The sequence below is a fragment of the Myodes glareolus genome, chromosome 20 (genome assembly GCF_982192425.1).
Source record: "Myodes glareolus chromosome 20, mMyoGla1.1, whole genome shotgun sequence".
Classification (NCBI taxonomy): Eukaryota; Metazoa; Chordata; class Mammalia; order Rodentia; family Cricetidae; genus Myodes; species Myodes glareolus.
Genome location: NC_142045.1, coordinates 20,120,499 through 20,144,306, shown reverse-complemented (window position 1 = coordinate 20,144,306; position 23,808 = coordinate 20,120,499). Strand labels below are relative to the sequence as shown.

General features: G+C 37.3%; 1 protein-coding gene across 3 annotated transcripts; it reads left to right on the top strand.

The window, feature by feature from the left end:
• The first annotated feature begins 71 nt into the window (after window positions 1–71).
• Mlf1 (myeloid leukemia factor 1) lies at window positions 72–23,351 on the top strand. Of its 3 annotated transcripts, XM_048424765.3 has the most exons (8): window positions 72–220; window positions 10,008–10,152; window positions 13,372–13,416; window positions 15,445–15,528; window positions 16,518–16,646; window positions 18,480–18,639; window positions 20,935–21,073; window positions 22,753–23,351. In XM_048424765.3, the coding sequence occupies exons 1-8, from the start codon at window positions 174–176 to the stop codon at window positions 22,856–22,858; spliced, it is 855 nt and encodes a 284-aa protein (XP_048280722.1). In that variant the 5' UTR covers window positions 72–173; the 3' UTR covers window positions 22,859–23,351. The 3 variants fall into 3 exon arrangements, with proteins under 3 accessions (XP_048280722.1, XP_048280723.1, XP_048280724.1); XM_048424766.3 differs by lacking the exon at window positions 13,372–13,416; XM_048424767.3 differs by lacking the exons at window positions 13,372–13,416; window positions 15,445–15,528.
• Window positions 23,352–23,808: the final 457 nt, after the last annotated feature.

Sequence of the window (23,808 nt, the reverse complement as noted above, 5' to 3'; positions counted from 1 at the left end):
GACGTCACAGGGACTGGGCCAATGGAGAGGCAGCGGGGCGTCAGGCCCCGCCTTAGTCGCGGGCGCGGCCTTGGCCGCAGGCAGACGCGCAGGGCAAGCAGAGGGCAGGCTGGGGGCGACGCGGCGAGCTGCGCCCATTTCCACCCGCGCCCGCCAACCGCCGTGGAGCCACGATGTTCCGGATGCTGAGCAGCAGCTTCGAGGACGACCCCTTCTTCGCGTGAGTGTGTCAGCCGCGCGCACGCCCGGAAGGCGAGGGGACCCGGCAGGTTGTGGGTGTGAGGAGGGGTGGGTGTGAGGAGGAGTAGGTGTGAGCGGTGGGTGTGAGGAGTGGGTGTGAGCAGTGTGAGGAGTGGGTGTGAGAAAGAGTGAGCAGTGGGTGTGAGCAGGAGTGGGTGTGAGCAGGAGTGGATGTGAGCAGGAGTGGATGTGAGCAGGAGTGGGTGTGAGCAGGAGTGGGTGTGAGCAGGAGTGGGTGTGAGCAGGAGTGGGTGTGAGCAGGAGTGGGGTCGAGCTGAAGGGAGTCTTTAGGTGAAGAGTAGAGGTGGGGCGTGAGGACAGGGTTTGAAGCTCTAGGACAAGGAGAAACCGAGGACATTAGAGGGAGCTGAGCAGGGTTGGGGGTGGAAGGGCACTGAGGACCTGAGGTGAGGAGAGGATTTGCTGGTGGGAGGTGAGGACCAGCTCTCTATGGCTGCTGACATTGGGGATTGGTCTGGGGTGGCCTGGGATGGGAAGCCCCTTGTGCAGTAGCAGGGCTTAGGTGGTGGCCATACCTGCCGCCTTGGTGGAGCCGCTGGTGAGAATTACTTTACTAGATGGGTGGGGGGGCTTCGTAAGGTGACACTTGACTTGAGAAACAGGTGGGGTTTTTTGGGGGGAGGGTGTTTGTTTTTTTTTTTTAATTTTTATTTTGTTTTGTTTGAGACAGGGCCTCACTCACCCTGTAGAGTTGACTGGCGTAGAACTCCGTGTAGACCAGGCTAACCTCCAACTCACAGAGGTCCACCTGTTTCCTCCTGAGTGCTGGGATTAAAGGTGTGCGCTAGGTTATAGAAAACAGGTTTTTGTAGCGTGAAGGCTGTCACCTTGGCAGCACTGCCTGAGTTGTGCTAGGTGCCTGGAAGGAGTTGGGCGTTGCCATGCGACCACCGTTTGTTTTCTCTGCCTGCCTCATGAGCAGAATTGGCCTTGTTTAATTCATAACTGGGGAGGGACAAAGAAATGGTGTGTGATGAACACCTCAGGTGACAAGGAGTGCTGAAGTAAATAAAATCGAGTTTTCTGTTGAGTGTTTGGGTTTATTGTATGCCTACTTATAGCAAAATGAGTGGTCCTTAATTAAATGTTTAATTTGAAATGTAATTAGTATCTTTCTTTTAAAAAAAATGTCTAGCAGGAGTGTAACTTAAACTGTTGGATGACCCTCTGAGCAAAGGCGGGGAACCCAAGGTTTGAGATCAAAAATAGTAACAGATCAGAAATAGACACATCAGAAAGCAGACTTCCTCCGAGCATAGCAGGAAAAAGTCACACTTTTCAACACTTTTTTAGCCTTCTTCAGAGCCAAGCAACCATTGTTAAAAATACAAGGCAAATTTGTAGTAATTAACTCTAAAACTGACTCATGCTTATAATTTATTTTTTTACAACCATTACTCATAGCATAAACACATCTGAGGATACAAAAAAAGAATGAACTTATATTTTAAGCAATTTGTCCTTTGACCTACCCCCTTTACTCCAAACCTAACAAAATTAGTATTCATTGTTTAATACTAAATTAAAGAATTTATTAAGGTGAGAAACTTACTAAGCCATCTCCTGACCTTAGGAACACAAAAGGGAAGTAAGATATATTGATCATACTGTTTTTATATAAAGATTGTACTTGATGCTAACTTTGTACCTGGTCATCGGATTCTCTAGTGGTTACTGTAACCTAGAAAATATTCAGTAAACATTGTTTAATGGTGACTTTATCCTTTATGATTCACTGAGCAGTTTGTGTAGTGTTTGATTGTTGACAGTAATTACTATTTTCATCAAATAAATGCTTTGATGTTAGAATTGTCTAGTTAGAATATTACTCTTAAATTTTTTCTTTTGAAAATAAACTCATTTTAAAAACCCTCCAAATAACTAAAAACATCTCATATCCAAATTAACTGGACCCATGGATCTTATAGATAACACTGAAGTGTGATGACTATAAAAACAGCTTTCTGGAAAAATTCCTGGGAAATGGCTCAAAGCTTGTATATACTGAAGAGGACTCCTCAGATGGGAAGAGGGAAACAAACTTCTACCCTGAGCCCAAGCTCCACATGCTCCATCAAAGCAGCCGAAACTAGTACAAGAGTCAAAACTCCTTCTGGCCTAAGAACCAAGGACAGAGCTCAGAACTACTACAGTCTTTGAAAAGCAGGGCGTGCGGTGGGAGTGGACAGCGTCCCGAAGGGAGAACTAGAGAGCTTTCCTGGGACAAATTCTGTAGAAATCTGTGCATAACCAGACTCAGAGCCGCTTACTGAGAAGGATCCAAGAATCAAGCAAGACTCAATCTCCCATTTAAGACATAGAATTTGAATTCGAAGGCAACCACGTTAATGACCTGCTTAAGAAAGAGTTACCTGAAGAAGGTAACAAAATTCAGAACCCCTACAGTGCACATTGAGTTCGGAATTACTTCACTGAAAAATATGACTCATTTTATAGATAAAAACTTATCCAGAAGTTATCCAGATATTAGAATTATTGGATAAAACAATTTAAAACAGTTACAATTTTATCCCATATGTGAAGGAGACTAATGATTGTAATGAAAGAAAATATATGATATCTCAACAAAGGAAGTGAATTTTATGTGTAACATGTCTATTTCTAGTAAGTATAAATATGTGTGTGTATTACATATCAAATAGAAATTCTAGAGCTGGAAATTATATTTGAAAGCAAAAAGTTGAATGGGTAGGTTCATTAGAACGGAGATGACAGAACAGTCAGTAAACTTGCCTAATACAAAGCGAGAACCAGTAGTAGTGTTTCCAGTCAAGTCACTCAGGAGGTAGATGTCTACGTAGCAAGTCCCAGACCTGCCAGGGCTACATAGTGAGACCCTATGTCTAGAAGGAGAGAGACATGAAAAGAAAAGGCTCCCTTGAATTATAACAATAAATAATAATTACAGTTCAGCATAACACAGAAAAAATGGTGACGCTGTGGTAGGTATTTCTGCAGATGTTGATACTTTAGGGTCTTTTTAGTTGTTTACATAAAGAACTTACTTGTTGGTTCCTGGCAGTTCATTCAGCATACACCCATGCAGTTTAATCACAAGCCGTGTTACAGCATCTTAATCTCCTTAATCAATTTCTGCATAGTTGGCAGAAATTGATGGTTTTTTTCTAAAAATTACTTTAAAAATGTAATTTTAGAAACATGTCCATGGAAGGCAGGCTAATGGTTCTGTAAAGATAGTCATATCTTAATTCCCAGAACCTGTGACGGTTACTCTGCTGGTCAGAAGTGCCCTAGGCTTGTTCCTGATTCAGCTGCCCTCTAGTTTAAGAGCTTACTCTTGTGTGTGTGTTAGCTACCTATCGCTGCAATCGCTTATGGGAACATGTACGCTCAGTGGAGTAGTTCAAGCCCCAGGAGACTACAGTCAAGTCTGTTGAACCCGAGGTTATCGCAGGTGTTGTCTAAAGGGGTGTTCAGTTTCAAGTTCATTCACATATCTGCTGGCTGGTTTAGAAAATGTGCTTCTAAGTTGTCTCATGTAGACTTCACAAGCCTTCCCAACCACTGTGCATGAGAGACGCCTAAGACAAAACTCAGCCTTTGAAATGTGTGATTCTGAATGTAACATCCTGTTATTCTGTTATAACCAATTTCTTTAAAAAAAAAAAAAAAAAAGATCCACAAGTCCATCTCATGTTCAAGGACAGAAGAGGTTACATGATGGCATGAACACCAGGGATTTGGCACCACTGAAGATGGTTGGAGTAGTTGTCTATCACACATCTAAATGAGCAAATTCCTTAGTATGCTATTATCCACTTTATAATATTTCTAACTTAAGTCTTAAACAGATGAGAAGAAAAGAAAGTAGTTGTAGGCTGTGCTGTCCAAGGTCATAGTCTGCGGTGAAGGCTGACCGCCTGTGCTGTGAGTGTGGCGCGGTTGGTAGTGTGCTCGCATGAAGCCTTGGATTGGACCCCTGGCCCCATGTAAAACTAGGTTTAGTGGCAGAGCCAACACTCCAAACACTCTGGATATAGAAGTAGGGGGATTAGAAGTTTAAGGCTATCTTATCTATATAGTGATTTCAAGGCCAACCTTACTTACATGAGACCCTATTTCAAACAAAACAAAACCAAGATACAAATAGACCTCAGCCTGAAAAATAATAAAGACTTATAGCTATGTGGTTATTTTAAAATGAAATGGCAAGACCAAAAGTTGTTTAAAATATATATATATATAAAGGGCTCTTTAACAGCCAAGAGCAAAGGACATTTTTAAATGGGCAAGGTATGTCTGTGCACTCATTTCTATCACTTATATAAATAAATACAAAATAAAATCACAATGATATGATTATACTACTGCTGAAATAATTTAAATTGAGAAACTAACAGTGCCAGGTTTCAGGATCGCAGTGCTGAAAGGGCTCCTAGCACACAGCTTTGGTGAAGTTGCGCTCCTGCTGTGCAGCCCAGCAGCTGTGCTGACAAATGTTTGCTCAAAAGAAATGAAACTTTGTATGCGCAAAGCCGCAGTAGCACCTGAATACTCAAGCAGCCTTACTATAGAGACAAAAAAAACTAGAAATAGTTTTGTGATTATAATCATACACACACACATACACACTAGGGTTTGGTTAACATTTGGTGAATAAAACAGCACGGATAAATTACAAAAGCATTATTCTCAGTCAAACAAACTAAATATAAAACACGACACACTTTGTGATTCCATTATTTGAGTCCTGAAAAGAGGCAAAACTATGACAAGGTCTGTGATGGTTAGTGCTGATTGCCAACTAGATTGAGACATGCCTAGATTAGTAGAGCGCACTTTTGAATGTCTGTGAGAAGTTTCTGGAGAGCATTTGCTGAGGCGAAAAGACCCATGGGGAATATGATTGGCACTGTCCCCACAGGCTGGAGGCCCAGGTAGAGTACCAGGGAGAAAGGAGAGGGCTCGTGGCATGGTAGTCACCCTGCTTCCTAGCCACTCTGAGAGCAGCCTTCCTGCATTTCGCCCTTCTGTGCTGTGATTGTGAGCACTGAAACCATGAGCAGAGCACGTCCTTCTTTAAGTTCTTCCTGTGCCGTATTCCATCGCAGTGGTGACAATCTAATGCGAAGCTTATTAGTTAAGTAGGATTTGGGAAGATGGTTTTCTGTGAAGACTCAAAGCAGAACTTTTGAGATGATATAGATGTTGTGTATAATTGTGCTTAGACTATACATTTTGAAAACTCAAAACTATAATTATTGGATTAAATTATACCAAAACAAAGCTGAATTCAAACAATTTTTTTTAAAAAAAGTTTATGTATACCCACACACAAATTCACTTAAGCATTTGCTGATCCAAAAGCAATTACATTTGAAGCAATTGTGCTTTTTAGAATTTTTTTTTTTTGACAAAGAAGATGGTGGACAACATGCAGGCATGGTCTGCTATAATCGCGGGGGAAATAAACCAGAGGAAGTTAGATACAGCTATGAGAAGAGTGGGGTGATTGCCAAAATATTTCTAGTTTTAGTAGTAAAGTGTAATAGGACACTTAGCAACAGAACAAGAGAAAACCCAGAGTGTATCCTAGAAGGATTGTCTCAGCTGGGAGATGCCGTCTCCTCCCTTGGCGGGAGAGTGCCAGTGGCCTTGCTCAGGAATGTGACTTGCTACTGGGAGCCCAGGAAGGGAATATTCAAGTCAAAGCTGGAATCAGCAAGCAGGAAAGAAAACATATTCAGATGACTCCCATCCAGGTCTCCAGTTCAGTTTCATTCCTACGCTACTTACTGCTCAGTGCAGGTGTAACTGTTCCGTTTCTCTCTGTTCTATTTCTCTCTGTTCTCTTTTCCTTTTTTCTATATTATTCTTTTTTGAATTAATTCCAAAAGAATACAAACAGTTGAATGAAATGAGATTAATATGAGATATGAAGATAGAATTTGGTAAAGAGAATTGAAAAGAAAATCAATCTGTAATGGTGGCGGTAGAATATTCATGGAATCAAATAAAAAGCTCATAGAAAAAACTTCACCAATAGAATGGGTCAAGGGGAGGACAGAATACTAGGGCTTTATGACAAGGTGGCTGAATGGGAACATTCAATGACAAGGAAAAATTAAGAAAATATAAACATAATATACAAGAATATAAGATCTAGGGGACACCATGAAAAGACCAAATCTATGAATCATGGATACAGACAAGTTTCATGCTACAGACATAAAAAGTATTCTCCATAAAATCATAGTAGAGATTTTCCCAAATCTAGGGGGAAAAGCTTATCTAGGTGCAGGAGATATTAAGATTTTCAACTAATGAGACCAAGGGGAAAAAAAAACTCAATCAACTAGTTAGAAATTAAAGATGAAGAGAAAGAAAGTATGCAGAAAGCCGTGAGAGAAACACCAAGTCACACATAAAGACAGGCTTATCAGAATAAAGCAGGCTTCTCAAGCAAAACTCTAAAAATCAGGCAAGTTTGGAATGAAGTATTTCAAGCTCTGAAAGATTTTCTGTCCAGGTAGCCAGCAAAACTGTCATACTGGAAGGAGAAAGGAAAGCTTTCCTTAGTAAAAACTAGTGAAAGAATCGATAATCACTAAGCCAGCTCTTTTCATCTTTCAGAATGAAGATAAACATCCACAAGTCTATAGGAAAGGATATTGTGCTGAAACAATAGTTAAGCAAATGAGGATTAAGAAAACACATGCCTTTATAATGGTCTTTATTCCCTAATTAAAAGACAGGTCAACACATTGTAATCTTGTATTTGTTGCCTTTAAGAAGTGCTCCTCACCATCAAAGACAGCCACAACCTAAGGATAAAAGAATGGAAAAAGGTATTTCAAGCAAATGGAACTAGGAAGCAAGCAGATATCACTGTTCTAATGTAACAAAATAGACTTTAAGGAAGCAATTCATGAAGAGAACATTACCATTCTAAATATATGTACCCTTATACATACATAAATACACACACACACACACACACACACACACACACACACAAAATTAGAGGTAAGGAAAATCCAACACAGTAGTAATGGGTGATTTCAGTACCTCACACTCACCAATAGATTATCTCGACAAAAAGTAGAGAACCGTCTGAGTTATATGACCTCAAATCAAGTGGCCCTACAATATATCTGCAGGACACACATTTCTCACCAACCCATGGAACCTCCTCTAAAATAGATTTCTAATATGACATGAATTTCTTGTTTTCTCTCTGTCCACAATGGAATAAAAATAGAAATCAACTGAAAGAGAAACTGTAGTACATATTTAAACTCATGGAGATTGAACAACAGGCTGTTGAATGATGAATGGATCATTGAAGGAATCAATAAAGGAATTTTAAGAATGCTATAACCAAAAAAATATGAAAATCCAACATACTGGTACTAGATGCAATGAATGCAGCCCTAAGAGGGAGCTTATAGTTACAGATGCCTTCATTAAGAGATCTCTAATAGCTTAATCATATACTATATGGGTCCTTAGATAAAAACGATCTAAACCCAAAATTAGTGGATAGAAATAACATGGCAGTAATTAAGATGTAAAATGAAAAAATACAAAGTATCAGAGTTCTTTAAAAAGAAAAGATTAAAAATGAGAAACAAAGTCAACAAACCCTCAGCCAAACTAACCAGAGAAAATAGAAGGCACAAATTAATGAAATTAGTAATGAAAGGAGAGACATTACAACAGATAACAATGAAATTCCAAAGATTGTTAGGATGTTCCTTAAATAATCATTTCCAGTAAGCTAGAAAATTGTATAAAAATTGATTTTCTTGATGCATATGACATACAGAAGATAAACCAAGATGAGATAATTTAAACAGATCTGTAACAAGTATCAAGATTGAAGCAGCAATTAAGAACAAAACAAAGACTTCAAACGAAAGCAGTTCAAGCCCAGGTGGATGCACTACTGAATCCACTGGACCTGGAAAGAACAACTAACACCAGTGCTTCTCAAACTATTCCATAAAATAAAAACGGAAGGAATACTGTCCAGTGAAAGCTAGGATTGCTGTGATAACAAAACCAGTGCTAGAGACTGAGCCTAGAGCTCATGTGCTAGGCAAGCACTCTGCTGAGCAGTGATTCCAGCCACATGCTTTTTTTTTTTTTAACTTCCAAGGTAATGTATGAAGAAATCTGAACTCTTGCTAGTAGGACTAAATTGTAAACTAATACTGTATAATTCCATAGAGAAGCCCTTTCTGTCTAAGATTACTGACAGGTGTTGGCTTTTCAGGCCTTCGTTGTGGTAATGTCAAAGGACTGGGACTGGAAGGAGGCCACACTGTCGTGGGGGGGGGGGGTTCAGGTAGAAAGCAAGGAGCCATAAGGTTACTTGACAAAGGAAGTCACAATCATGATGTGCTTGAAATGTTCTAAAATGAAAAGTCAATTACTGACTCATGGTTAGTGTGTTTATATTGGAAAAATACTGGAAAATTATTGTGATACTGACGTATTAAAATGTTTAGGCTTTCCAATCAAAACTGCAGTGAAAGAGTTGCTATACTAAGGAACTGGATACTTACGTACATAGAAGAAGGGCTGGAACAGTATCAGTTCTATGTATTTTAAAGTCTAATCTCTTTCCCTGAGAAGCATCTAGTGATAGAATAATAGAGAATGATGGTCATACATGAAAGAGGAAGTGAAACTAAGAAATGAGGATTTATTCAACTTAGTAATGTATCAGATATTTTGTGTTTTCAAGTTACATATTGTGATAATGATAACAGGAATATTTGATATTATCCTTATTTTATAGTTGTGAAAACTTGTCTCCAGAAGAAATGCTCAAATTCTAATTAATTCAGGTACCATAGATTCACAGAGGACCTTGCTCCTCAAAAGTTGAGTTAAAATCACCAGGGGAACATATTCATAAATCAGACCCAGAGCCAGTATGATTGATCATCATGGTAGGTGTGAGCAGGAATCTGTATTTTTAGCCAGCTTAATAGGTAGTAATTTTAAAGAAGTTTGACAACATTTCTTGAAGCTTGGTACTGAGATATTTTGGTGTTTAATTATTGTAAAATTTAGAATTAGTAAAAATAAAAATTAGTCTTAGAAGCAAGACATGGTGGCACAGGCTAACCTGGTCTCCAGAGTTCCAGCACAGCCAGGACTACACAAAGAAACCCTGTCTTGAAAAAATTAACCTTATAAAGATTATCTGTATCTTTGGCTTTGACTATACAGATATAATCTGTACTTTTATAGTGTCCTTAAACATAGCTATGTTTCTCAATGACAAACTCTCAATAAGGAAAGTTAAAAGTTTAAAAAGACAGTTTTGGCAGGTTATTTGTTACCCATGGAGTATTCAGCATAGGGTGTTCTTTACTAACCCTGTAGAATTATGTTGTAGACTTCCCACAGTGGTCTTACCAGACAAAAATATTTTTTTCTGATATTTTCAATTTTCCTCATCTTAAACTACTTATAACATGGTAATTTTATTTACCATTTTTATAGAACATTGAGATGAAAGTATATTTTATTAGTATAATAAATATAGTGGATAGCAAATAGGATAGGATTTATAAATTTATTTATAATTGTATTTATAATACTAGGTCTTTTATTAAATAATGCTCTTCTAAATTGTAATATTTTGTTACCTTAACAATTACATTAACCCCCAAGGTTCTTTGTAGTATCGATATGCCAGTTTTTCTTAAATTGTAACATTAATTTTTCATTATTCTGTATCTCAACAGTGATTCCTTTCTTTCACACCGAGAAAGTATGCGCCACATGATGAGAAGTTTCTCTGAACCTTTTGGAAGAAACTTGCTCAATATCTCTGATGGTAGAGGAAGAACACACAATCGTAGAGATAATGATGGTGAAGATTCCTTAACTGTAAGTTAAAGACAGCAAGCAAGAAAGTTCTGTAGAAACATGATTTTTTTTTAAAAAAAAAAAGTAGAAGTTACATACTTACAATGAGAGGGTATAACTAATACTTCTATCATGGAAATATTTGTTACATAAAGGTGAGGCATGTTGAAAAGTTAAAACCTGGAACAATGATTTGTTAATGGTACAGAATTGCTCTGTGCTATTAAAACTTTAGGACCACAAGGTTGTACAATTATAAGCAATACTAGGCCATTGTTTCTTGCATGTTTCCCCTCTGAGAACATCCTCCCCTGTGCTGCATTAGAGCCAGCAGGAACTCCTAGAATCACATACTTCATATTTTAAATAGTAACAAAATCTAGTGTGGTGTTCTAGCTTTATTAGATCACTAAGCTCTGGTTGGGACACATTTGACATTGAGAACTTACTAGTCTTGATTTCATAAGACTTGGATAACTGCATATTCTCAGCAGAATTTTCTGCGAGCCCACTGGGAGGGCACAAACAAGGCAAAGTTTGCACATGTGTGTTAACCATTGTGGGTTTCACCTCCTCTTCCTGTTACTTTTCAGCCGCCAGGAATGGCATTTCCATAAAAATGAATCTTCACAATTGAAATGTAGACATTTAGAACTCAGCAGGCATATGACTGCTCAATCCACAGAATTCTAGACTACTCTAGAAAAACATTTTCATGTTTTCTTCACAATAAACTTAATGAGAGCAAAATAGTTTGGCTCATCATAAAACCTGATAAATAAAATTGCCTGTGCCTTTCAAATAAGTGAGCTTTACCCAGTCATACTTTTCTTTTCATTAGTAAATAGTCATTTATAGATGCTGTATCTATAGTATTATAAATTAGTGTTACATGATGAGACATACATTTATATAATTTTAATTTAATCCATTTTTTAAAGCTAAAAAGTAATGCCAGGAAAAATTGACAGTGCAAGAGCACATTAATTATGAATGTTGAAAACCATTTGAATATTAAAATAGTTTTGTATTTGCTGTAGCCATAGCAAACATTTATTTTTTGGATTTATATCCATAAATGAGCTACTTATAAGCTTTCACGAAGGGAGCAAGAAAAGGTAATTTTGTTACCTTACTTGTAAGCATATAAATGAGACCTGCTTGTAATTCAGCTGGAGATGTATTGACGGCATTTATACAAATGAGCAGTAACTCCATTGGACACCTGTTGGAGCAGAAGTAACTGTCTCTTCCACAGACATTTGTACTAAAAAGTACCACATGTTAAGAAAAACTAGAATAAGGAATACATAACCAAATAAAGAGATGCATTTCTGTGCAACTGTAGTTGGTAAGATGCATTATTTAGAATTATTTGCATATAAGTATTCTTCAAAATTATATTTGTCTCACTAAAGTTTCTTTAAATTGAAAGGAAAACACATAGAAGAAATGTGATTAATCAATGTCATGATCAAATAGGAAAGTCAAGTAAGAAGATAATTTGGAATATAAAGAAAGTTCAAGACTAACATTTAAATGAAAATTTAAAATGATTGGTCTCTTGTTTTCATGTATAGTTTGGCTGCTATAATAAAACTCTTCATAGTGAATAGCTTATGGACAGCATACAGTGCAAGCCAGCAAGTGGCACCCCTCTATGGCCCCTTTATCAGCTCGTGCCTCCAGGATCCTGCTTAAATTCTTGTTCTGACTTCATTTGATGATGAGCAGTGGTTTGGAAGCTTAAGTCAAATAAGCCCTTCCCTCCCCAAGTTGCTTTGGTTATGGTGTTTTGTCACAGTGGTAATAGCCCTAACAAGGACACCGTCTCAAAAAAAAAAAAGTATAAAAACTAAATTTAGTATTTAAACTTGTTAGTTTCCTTATAACTAGGTGATATGCCAGAGGGCATCTAATATATTCTTTCAATACAAAGAAATAGAAGTAAAAATTTTATTGGTGCATCCAACATGATTCTGTTCTAAATACACATAATTTTGTGATTATTCTCTTGTCTATAGTAATACTGATTTTAAAATGGTAAAACTTAGCCAAATGTAGTGGCACACATCTTTAATCCCATCACTCAGGAGGCAGAGGCAGACAGAGTTCTGTGAATTTGAGGCCAACCTGGTCTACAGAGCAAGTTCCAGAAGAGCTGAGATTACACAGAGAAGCCCTGTCTCAAAAACAAAAAAAAAAACAAAAACAAAGAAAAAAGTAAAACATTTTACATTGTCTGTCTGTATGTGTATCCATAGTCTTCTTTTAGGCGACAGAGCCTTGCTATGTAGTCTAGGATGGCATGGAGCTCACTCTGTGGTGCAGGCTGACTTTGGAATTCCAGGTCTTCCTGCCTCGGCCCCCCTACCTGAATGGCAAGATCTGGAGTCTGTATATCTTGCCCACCTTGTAGCTATACACTTTAACTCAGAAAAATCAAGTTTTACTTAGAGCACTTGAATCCTTCAAGCAGTCAATAGTTTTAACTTAAAACAAAGTTAATTGCATTTGAGGGAATGAGCCCATGTGGAAGTCAGAGAAGTCTTGGGGAAGTCAGGTCTCTCCTTCTAGTGTGGGTCCTGAAGACCAACTCAGGTCAGCAGGCTTGGTTCCAAGCGCCTTCAGCCACTGAGACACCTCACCAGCCCCATCCCTTTATTCCCATAGAAATGTATTCTTCTCTACATGTTGGGAGTTGTATGAACCGTTTGATTATTCCATCTATGGTATTTAACTTGGTTTGCCTGCCATTTCTGAAACCTAGGCTAATTTCTTATCCCTTGAACTGATCTTTAGGAAGCATACATTTTTATCTGTTAACTCATTTGGTAATGATAATAATGCCATTAAATGTCTTGTTTTAATTGGTTCTAGCAGGAGTAGTGGATCTTTAAAAATATGGAGTAGAAATAGCAATGACATTAGCAAATGCTTTGATCTTAGTCATTATATTTGATGCTTTAATTAATTTTGAAATGTTGGCGTTAGTCTATAGGAAAGACTTTCCATTACCTCACTAAAGTGGCCCTATTTTCAGTCATGCTGTGGTGTCTGTCTGCTGTCCAGGCAGATGCTGCAGTAAACAGAGCATCTAAAGGCTCACTGAGTATCTTTAACTAAAAAGCTCTGGAATGGCTGTAGCCCTGAGCTGCATGACTCTGCAGTGCATGTTTATATTTTAGGTGTGCCCATATGATAAATGCAACCAGAATTTATTGTGTATTTTTTTTCTAGGCAACAAGTTTTTCTCTTGTGCCTTTTGGAAGGCTTGGTGGTATGGTTCGTGTCATCAGGCAGAAATTATTTTCGCTATATTTTTAACATATTTTTATTAACTCAAGCAGAGTGAGTTTGCATGCATCTCACTAACTTCCAGAATGGCTTTTAAGCTTTGTACTGACAACCTTGGTTGCATGTATTAAATTTACCCAAGAGTACATAGACATGGGTTTTCTAAAGTAATTACCAGAGTTGTTAGGACCAGGGCCTGGGCCTGACTGCACTAACAAGCCAGACTTACCCACTGATCATCTATAAGCCAGTTAAACAGACAAGTAATAGTGAAAAGCGAAAAAGAAGAGATGTGTTCAGTGTTGCCACTCTGGGGAGACTAAGGTCCAGAGCCTCCCCAAGTCCATCTGCAGGGTCTTTACGTAGACTTTGGTATAGAGGGAAGATGTGTGGATTAAGTAAGCAGTCCTAGTCACAGTGTGCTCCCAGCCATCATGGACCCATCGTTGACTCAGCTCCAGTCTCTCCTGCAAAGCACCCAACATGTTGAACTAACTCTTAAATCTTTTCCTGGGAGACAAGTTCCTCTACTGGATAGTACCAGGCTTTAGCCTTTTTGTTTTCCTACCGTGAAATTCTCGAGGAAAATCCAGTTCTAGGGGATTATTTCAATAGTCTGATAACCAAAGGGAGGCACAAATAGGTTTTTAGAATGTCTTCATTTCTGTCAAGATCATTGGTTTTCAACTTTCCTAATGCTGTAACCGTATAATACAGTTCCTTACGTTGTGGTGACCTCCCCAACCATAAAACTGTTTTTTCTTGCTACATCGTAACTGTAATTTTGCTACTGTTATGAATTATAATTTAAATATTTTTGTAAATAGTTTGCCAAAGGGGTTGTGACCCACAGGTTGAGATCAAGATGGTTACAGTAAGTCAGTCAAAATGTAAAATTAGTCTTCAGAAATGGAAAAATAGATTTTGAGGAAACATTCACGTGCTGTTCAAAGAAACTTGATAATTGTGTTTCAAAGATGGACTTCCACCTGCCTGTGATGACTTTTCACAAGGTGACAAATTATGATATTTGGGAACAGTCAGGTTGGCCACTTTCTCTCTGACTTCAGGTTTTTCTTGCTGCCTTTACAAATCTGGGTATTGTATAGCAGAGCTGCCGGCCTGTGTGACTAGTTTGCTAGTTTCTAATGCCAGTACGTAGTCCAAGGACTGGAAGACAATAAACTTAGACTGCTTGTAGCTAGATTTTCATGAAAAGGTTATTTTCATTATTTTGCACTAAATTTAAGTTATTTGAATCTCTGAAGTTTGAGATGAATATTTGTCCTCTCTAAGGAATTAATTACAGAAGAAAGCAGTGTATCACAAAGACACTAGAAAAATGGTGAGGAGGTGTGCACTATGGTAGCACACGGGAAACACAAGACCGCAGCGCAAAGCTTTTGAGTGTAATGGTGAAGGTCAATTAGAGGTGAATTTTAAAAATATAGTATTTATGTGTGGGGATTTATACACATTTGTAAAGGGGCCAAAGAGAGTGTCAGACACTTGGTAGCTGGAGTTAGAATTACAGGTAATAGTGAAGTGCTTGACTGCTAGGAACTGAGCTCAGGCCCTGCCCAGGAGAGTATGTGCTGTCTGAGCCGTCCTTCCCTAGAGAAGACTTTGAGCCTTAAGGGTTCGTAAGAAGATAAAAAAGCAGGGAGGAGAAAGGAGGACTCTGGCTTAAGAAAACTGACTATGTGTAAGTGTATATACAAACATTTGTGTATATGTAATGTATCTATATATGTGTATGTGTGTGTATATATCTAGGCATATAATGTGTGTATATATTTGCAGTCTTCTAACTCCCTAATTTATGTTGTCTGTTTATGATTTTTGCATCTGGTCCTTTTTCTTTAGCAAATCATTCTAAATGTGTAGCCCTTAAATTATTTTTGCCTAGTTGGTTACTGCATGATACAGTAAATTGGGGAATGTTTCTTAACTGGTTTGGGAAGATTTATATGCATTGGTGTTGTAGTTAATAACATACTTCCTGATATCCTGTAGCATGCAGATGTCAACCCTTTTCAGACAATGGATCGGATGATGTTAAATATGCGAAACAGTATGCAGGAGTTACAAAGAAACTTTGTAAGTACTGAAAACAGACGGATGAGAACACTATTTTCAGCTACTGTAGTGATTTTCAAACATATTTAACCACAGTTAGCATAGTAAAAGTAGTGATTCCATGGCTAACCATGAACAATATCACATGAGTAGTTGCATGATTAACCCATATACGATTCTTAGGTAATTGATTCCCAAAACAAAAGTTAAGTGATTATATTAGAATATTATAATTATAATAACAGCTTGCAGATATTTTCTCTTACTCAATTAAAAAATTATAATTATATCTCATTAATTTATTTACAACCTAAAGGTCTCATAAGTCACATTGGTTGGCTTACAAAAATATTATGAGTCGCTATTGTAAAGGTACACTTTATAAATTTGCATGTTTTATTGTTACCTATTTACTTCGAAAGTTGCATTACATGTTAGTAACTACATTTCAATATTTAAAAAAAATTCTGAAAACAAAAATGGTTTGGATGTTAGATTAGCTCCATACAGTCTAAGTATTATAAATGAACACTAATACGGCTACTGTTGTGCTTATAATATTAGCATCAAAACAAGCAACTTGGTTTGGTCTGAAGGTGACCTGTATCATTTCAATATCCAATTTGAATTCAATGGATCATTTAAGAATGCTAAAAATCTAGGGTATTGGCAATGGTTTTAGGAATAGATCAATTTGGTACCCAAAGAAAGTGTGACAGTTCCTGGTACATTCCTAGTTCACTTGATCTTGATTGGCAGGACATTACAAGAGATAGCCTCGCCTAAGGAGTGCATCTTCTTTGTCTAGACCTGAGCCACACAAACTGGGACTCCAGTCACTTGCTATTCTTTACACAAGAGATAGAAATTAGCACCAAAAGTCGAAGTAGATTAGGGCACCTAGTTCCATTTTGAACAACTATATAGCTAATAGTATTGATTATTTCAACTCTTGGCATTCGTTCTTTATATTTAACTAGAATCTTAATTTACATTGCCTTTGTCTCTAGGGTCAGCTTTCAATGGATCCAAATGGGCATTCGTTTTGTTCTTCCTCTGTCATGACCTATTCCAAAGTAGGAGATGAACCACCAAAGGTGTTCCAGGCCTCAACTCAAACCAGGAGGGCTCCAGGAGGAGTGAGTTTTTATTACTGCTGTGTAGTCTTACTGTGTAGGCCCTGCTGCCCTCAAACATGGAGCAGCCCTGCCTCAGTCTCCTAAGTGAGGAACTGCTGGTATAAACTACCATGCCTGGATCTGAGTATTTCTCTATGGAAACCATTAACATCCAACTGTGGGTAACTGATGGAAGTTGAGGTTTACCGTCACATAAATAATCCTTATTGCATTTGTACATTGATAAGATAGATACTAAAAGAAACCTTTGTTTCATGAAATGTCTACTTAGAGTTTATATATGAAGTTAAAACCTAAAGTGTTGCCGGGTGCTGGCACATGCCTTTAATTCCAGCACTCAGGAGGCAGAGACAGGCGGATCTCTGTGAGTTTGAGGTCAACTTGGCCTACAAGAGCTAGTTCCAGGACAGGCCCAAAAGTTCCAGAGAAACCCTGTCTCAAAAAACAAAAAAAAAATGTTAAAGTGTACAGAAAGGATGTATAATAAATCCATATTTCTGCCACATAGATTAATTAAATCAGCATTTTCCTCTTTTTCTTTTAAGATAATTCTTTTTTATTTTTTGAGGATGATTGTGACATATAATTCTTCTAAGATCACTTTTCCTGTCTCACAACCATTTTCTTATATCTGGAGCTTGTCATACTTGTATATTTTTATTTATTCTTTATGAATACAGCGTAAAATATAACATTATTCTATAGGTTTTTAAACTTTGCACAAATAAATAGTGTCATTGTTTGTGTCCTCCCAAACTTGCCATTGCTCAGCACATGTTTCAGAAATTTATTCAAGTTGTACCTGTGACCCAGGTTTCTTTATTTTTTATTTTAATTTCTGGTTTTGTTGGTTTTGAGGCAGGGTCTTACTCCGTAGCTCTGGCTGACTTGGAACTCAATGTGCATACTAGCCTGACCTGGAATTCATCCAGCTCCACCTGCCTCTGCCTCCTGAGTGGCCCACCATACCTAACTTTTTATTTCTTGTTAACTGCTATGTAGCACCCAGGATATAACTATAACACAGAACTTTATCAATAGTGCCATGTAAAGGAATCTAAAGATAGTATCTCTGGGCTTTTAGGGTGTGCATAGCCCCTCACCTTTAAAAATTAAATTGAACTTACCAACTTACTAACCCATAGTGATGAAAATTCTTGACTTCTACAAACAGAGACATAAAAATTTCCATTTCTCCGTTGCCTTGTAGGTTGTGGTAAGATTTTAGGTTAACAAAATAATGAATATAAAGTAATTCATTTTTAGTTCTGATGTGTAAACACACCTATTAGTGATTATCTTTGCATTGTTTAGCAAATTTACTAGTATTTTACTTTGCTGAACATAGTGAAGTCTTAATGTAAACTGATACAGTTATAGATGTCACATGGAAATCATACTAATAATCATTGGCTAGCATAAGCATTCTAATAACACTTCATGTGTTGGTAGGTGTGGTCGTGAGACTCTCCCCTCCAAGCTCACTGGAGCAGTAGTTGCACTTAATAGCTTCCGTCCATGACATCGTCAGAGACAGCGTTAAAGGTTTTATATAGCTTCTCTTACATAACTAAGGTTTATACAACTTCTCTGTTTTATTATTTTTACAACTTGGAAAATGTTAAAATTGTAAACAGTTAAGGAAATATTATCTTTATTACCACGTCAAGTTAATAATGGAGCTAAGTATAGTTAACTCTTTTATTAATTGTGCAAAATAATGGACTTGGCAGCTGCAGCCTTGCTTCAATAAAGAGACCCTGAAGAATGTAGAATTAAATCCATTCTGTAGGATTAAATATTAGGTAAATAACTTTTACCTTATTTTTCAAGATAAAAGAAACCAGAAGAGCGATTAGAGATTCTGACAGCGGTCTAGAGAAAATGGCTGTTGGTCACCATATCCACGACCGAGCTCATGTCATTAAAAAGTCAAAGAATAACAGGACCGGAGATGAAGAGGTCAATCAAGAGTTCATCAATATGAATGAGAGTAAGTTATGGCACAAAGGTCAAATAGTAGCTGCATTCCTAGGACTTCATGGATTTTTATTAGGATGAGGAATGTGTAGGCAGTGCTAGTCAGAGTCTTCAATTGTGGTCCTGTCTCCTAACACGTTTTACCTTGACTTTGTGAGGCATTGTTCAGTTTTCTTATAAGTGATAGGGTGAAAGATTTGGAGTTCTTTCTTAGTAATATTATCTAATTATCCAAAGGCAAAATGAGTTTACTTTGTGATTGTCAAGAAGCTTAAAGGAATAAATAAAAATCAATCATAACTTCAATTCCCAAATACCATCCAGGTTTTGATGAACTTCTTTTTTAATAGTTTTCCGCATATATAGACATATCTTTCAACTTGATACTTTGTTGTTTTGCTCACACTCTGCTCATTTTATCCCAGTTATAACTACAAACACCTAGTATTTTTCTGTTGTTTTGCTCACACTCTGCTCATTTTATCCCAGTTATAACTACAAACACCTAGTATTTTTCAAAAGTATTCTGTGTCACCTAAAAGTTTTGTAAATATTTCATAACTTACTTAAAAGATTTTATAGTTTGTATAGATAATTTTAATTTCTAGTATATTTGGATTTCTAATATATCTGTAAGATAATATACAAAATACCAAGCAAATCTTTCTTTTCTAGATTTTTATATTTATTCTTCAGTACTTTGAGCTCTTCTACTTCTTACCTTGTCTCATTATATTTTAAATTACATTAAAATTACTATTAATTGACAAGTTACTTATTTTGTCTAAATAAATATTACTAATCAAGCTTTTATGTTTTAATTAAAATTGAATTATATTGCAATGTCACATTTATCTCATTTTTAGAAAATACTTTGAATAATGTTTTATCATAATAAAGAGTTTAAATGTGTATTATTTCAGAAAAGAAATTATTTTAGATAAAAATGACTATTATGGGCTGGTGAGACTGCTCAGGGGATAAGATAAATGCACTTATTACTTAACCTACCTCAAGTTTATCTCCAGGTGCCTACATGGTAGGAGAGAAATCATTCTTACTCAGTAAGATGGAAGCCAAATAACTGTAATCATCATGATCTTATACTGAGGCATATATTGAGGTGCCTAGAGAGACGGAGTAGTGGTTAAAAGCTAATACTTCTCTTACAGAGCACCCAAGTTCAGTTTTTACTGTCAGGATGTAGGGAGCAGAGGAAGCCCTGTGTCAGTGAAGTCTTAAAAGAATGTATATCATTGATGTGGTGACGGCCATATAAGGACCAAAGCCTCAGACCCGTGAGAAATGGCAAAGGCATTCCCCAGTAGGTCAGCCTAGGAGTTGGCAGTCTTGTTCCTCTAGTCCAAGTGTGAGCGTTTACAGAGGATTGATCGTTGTATACAAAAACTGGAAACTCCAACTTCCTCCTCCTGGCTGTTCTTACAGATTAGACTGCTGGTCCACAGAGACGACCTGTGGAGCCTAGCTAACCCCCCATCTGTGCTGCCCAGTAGAAACACAGGTTTCAGGTTGTTGTTTGGGAGTAGTTGGTGCTGCTTCAGCAGAGTGCTGGCAGCCCGCCTGACCCCGGCTTCTCTGTATGCGTGTTCCTTGTCATTTCTTTGTTCCCCCATCAGCACTAGTCAGGGTGCCAGGGCCAACCCATGTGGGTTACATCATCAGGTGACCCCCAAGTACGTGTAACTATAGTTCCAAAGAGATGCCTCTTACCTCCAAGGCCACCAGCATTTACATCCTCATACTTACACATGGACACACACAAATACATATAAATTAAAAAAAATAAATAACATACACATTTATGTATGTACATGTGTGCACTAAGTATTTTATAATAATCAATATATGGGAAAGTTTAGGGTATTTTATAAAGACAATGTAAAAGAGCAAGAACAATCATCTGTGTGTTCTTATAGAAATTAGTTTACCTACTTCATGACATCATAATTGATAGTGTTAGGAAACTGACAAGCTTGAGAAGTCAAGTCAGGAAGGTGAAGAGGTGAGTAGAGATGCAAGCGACTGACGGGCTGCTCACGAACACGGGGAGCACCTCTACCATGATGGGATGAGTCAGAAGTTCAGAAATGCGTGTGCTTGAATAAGAGGGTAATCCAGGAGCTAAGTGAAAGCCCATACCACCATAGCCAGATGATCGATAGGAGAGAACAAACAAGGAGACAACTGCAGAAGCATCCTCCTCTGTCGGAAGGTTAGACTGCCTGAAGTGTGTGGTGACCCACGGCCAAGCTGGCATAGAAACCTAAATACTTGTCCTTTTGTATAGGCGATGCTCATGCCTTTGATGATGAGTGGCAAAATGAAGTTCTGAAGTACAAGCCTACCGGATGGCCACACAATCTAGAGAACACTAGGATGCGGAGTGTGGGTCATGAGCACCCAGGGTCACGAGAACCCAAAAGAAGGTAAGAGCTGTTTCTCGGAGCAGTGCTCTTAATTAAAAGTTGGGTCATGTGGCCTGGGGAGACAGCTCATTCTGTAAGGTTTCGCCATGTAATCGCAAGGATCCGAGTTTTATAACCAAATCCTATGTTAAAAAACAAATAGCCTGACATAGTAGGATGCACTTGTAATCCAGATCCCCAAGTCTCCACTGGCCAGCCAGCCTCGTCTGCCTTCCGAGTCAAAGCCTAAAGAATTATAGCCAAAATTTCTATGATCTATATATGTGCACACACACATTTACATGAACCTACCCACACATGTATTCTTACCCCCACACATAAACATAAAGCAAAAATATTATGTAACTTTATCTCTTATCACAATCTTAAGAATATCTAAGTTGTGTATATCAAAAGTAACTTTTATGAAAAAAGTAACAACTTTATATTAAATCTGAGTAGTCCATGCAAATCAAAATTTTGTTTCTGAAAACAATAAATACTATTTTAGAGCTGTTCTTAATCATCAGGGGAAAAAATAGAAGACAAAAATTCTAAGGAAACTGCATGTAGCTGTCTTGTGAAGCAATTTCCCAATGTGAATGTTCAAAGTCATAATTTCACACAAAGTTAAGATAATTATATAGACACTATAAGGAGAAAGGTTTTGTATTTAGAAAACTTAACTTTCTTACTCAGTTAAAATCCATCATTTAATTATAAATTAATTATAAATACTTTCACAGTATGTAATAGTATTGTGTAAGTATTTAATGAAATGTGCTTTTTATGTATACTAGATAGTTTAGATAAATTTTACAAAAAGTTTTATCTTTTGTTTTTTGCTTTTGGAAAAACTGGGAAAACTAAATTGTTAAAAGTGAATATTAAAATGTATGATGCTTTTATACATTTAGTACATATTCTGAAGTTAATTCAAGTTTTTGGGAGAAACTACAACAGCCCTTGACGCAGGAATCCATTCTAGACTCCAAGAGAGTACAGGACTGTTAGAGACGGCCTCACAGAACCAGCACTGGACACACGGGCCTTGAATAAATTGAAGCCTTGTGCAGAATCCCACATGCTGGCATATTTTCTTTGAAAGTACTTGGTCAGGAATTTAGAGCCTGAATGTTTTCTATTAAATGGCTTAAAAATTTGTCTCTATCTTTTCAGTAATTTTTGTCTCACATTGAAAACTTATGGTTAAACTTCTAACATTGCTAAGCTTCAGCACAATATCTGGGTCCCAGTTAGAGAAAGCCAGCTCATGTTGGCTGTTGTATAAATCTGTGGCCCTAGCAGCTACATTTTCTCTTAGTAGTTCTGTCCGTTTAAATTTTCAGTAGTGAATTTCCACATGATAAAGTGTGCTGGCCAGCATATTAACTGTTAGACATGGCTGACCACGAATCCCCTTTCACACGTGGGTGGTACAGCTCGGGAGCTGAATTAAGGGTGGACATCACTAGTGGCCACCATTTTTAACAACACCGTTTAAGCTGCAGGCAGTTCCGTACATCTTAGGTAAAACAGCTCCTGCCTTTTTGAATGTTCAATAAAGTAGTTTTCTAAAGTTCTGGGGGAACTTTTAAGATAAAACTCTTAAATTGTAGTGATTTTTAACTTGTTTGCAGTGACTTATAAACCATTGAGTATTTTTAAATGGTATTAATAGTCATATGTATATTTCTTAGAGAGAAATTTCATCAAAATCCAGCCGTTGAGAATGGAAGAAGATCACACGTTTTTGCGGACAAACTCAACATCAAAGGGTCACCATTGAAAATCAGCAAAAAATAAATAACAGTGCATTTCATTTGTTTAATTGGTTGTTTAACAAAGTCATGGTGCTAGATAACATACAAAAGACCAATTTGTCGTTAAATTGATACTGTACTTTGAAACTTTCTTCTGAATCTGAATGTCCTTGTAAGTTTTAGCTTTGCATTGTTCATAATTTAGGAATAAAATTGATGTTCAACAATGTGATTAAATTGGTAAACATTCTATATAAAAGTCTTTAAAGCATACTCAAACTAAACACTTAAACTCAAATGCTGATTTTGCCTTCTTGGTTATTTTGATATGAACTACATCTAATACATATTATATATTTTAATAATAGATATTATATATACTATATATAGTATATATATATATGTGTATATATATATATACATATATATATATATATTCCTGCATACTTGCCATGATTGATTATAGTTCTGAACTAGTTCTGTCATTTAGTTCAGAGCACAAAAGTGGATGTTAAAATAAAACATACTCAAGCTTGGCAGTGGTGGTGAATGCCTTTAATCCCAGCACTCAGGAGGCAGAGGCAGACAGATCTCTGAGTTCTGGGACAGCCTAGACTACACAGAGAAATCCTGTCTTGAAAAGCCAAAAAAGAAAATACACTCAGTAGTTTTTAGCTAACACACACAGTAGAGTGATACAAATCAAAGTTTAGTTTTTCTCAAATTTTATAATTGCTATGTACTTAGCTAGCTTAAAAACTTAAAATAGGTTCTACGATAACTGTTAGGGTAAGGCCAGTTCAGACACTGTTGCTTAGCTGTGGATTCCTGGGAATTCCCCTGGCATCAGGTTTCTCCCTACCCCCATAATGACTTCCTCTATCAAGATCTCTCTTTCATTGCTCTCCCATTCCATCCCTCCCCCAACTCAACCATCCCGTTCCCTAATGCTCTATCCCTCATCCCCTTCCATTTACCCCTCCCAACCGCAGG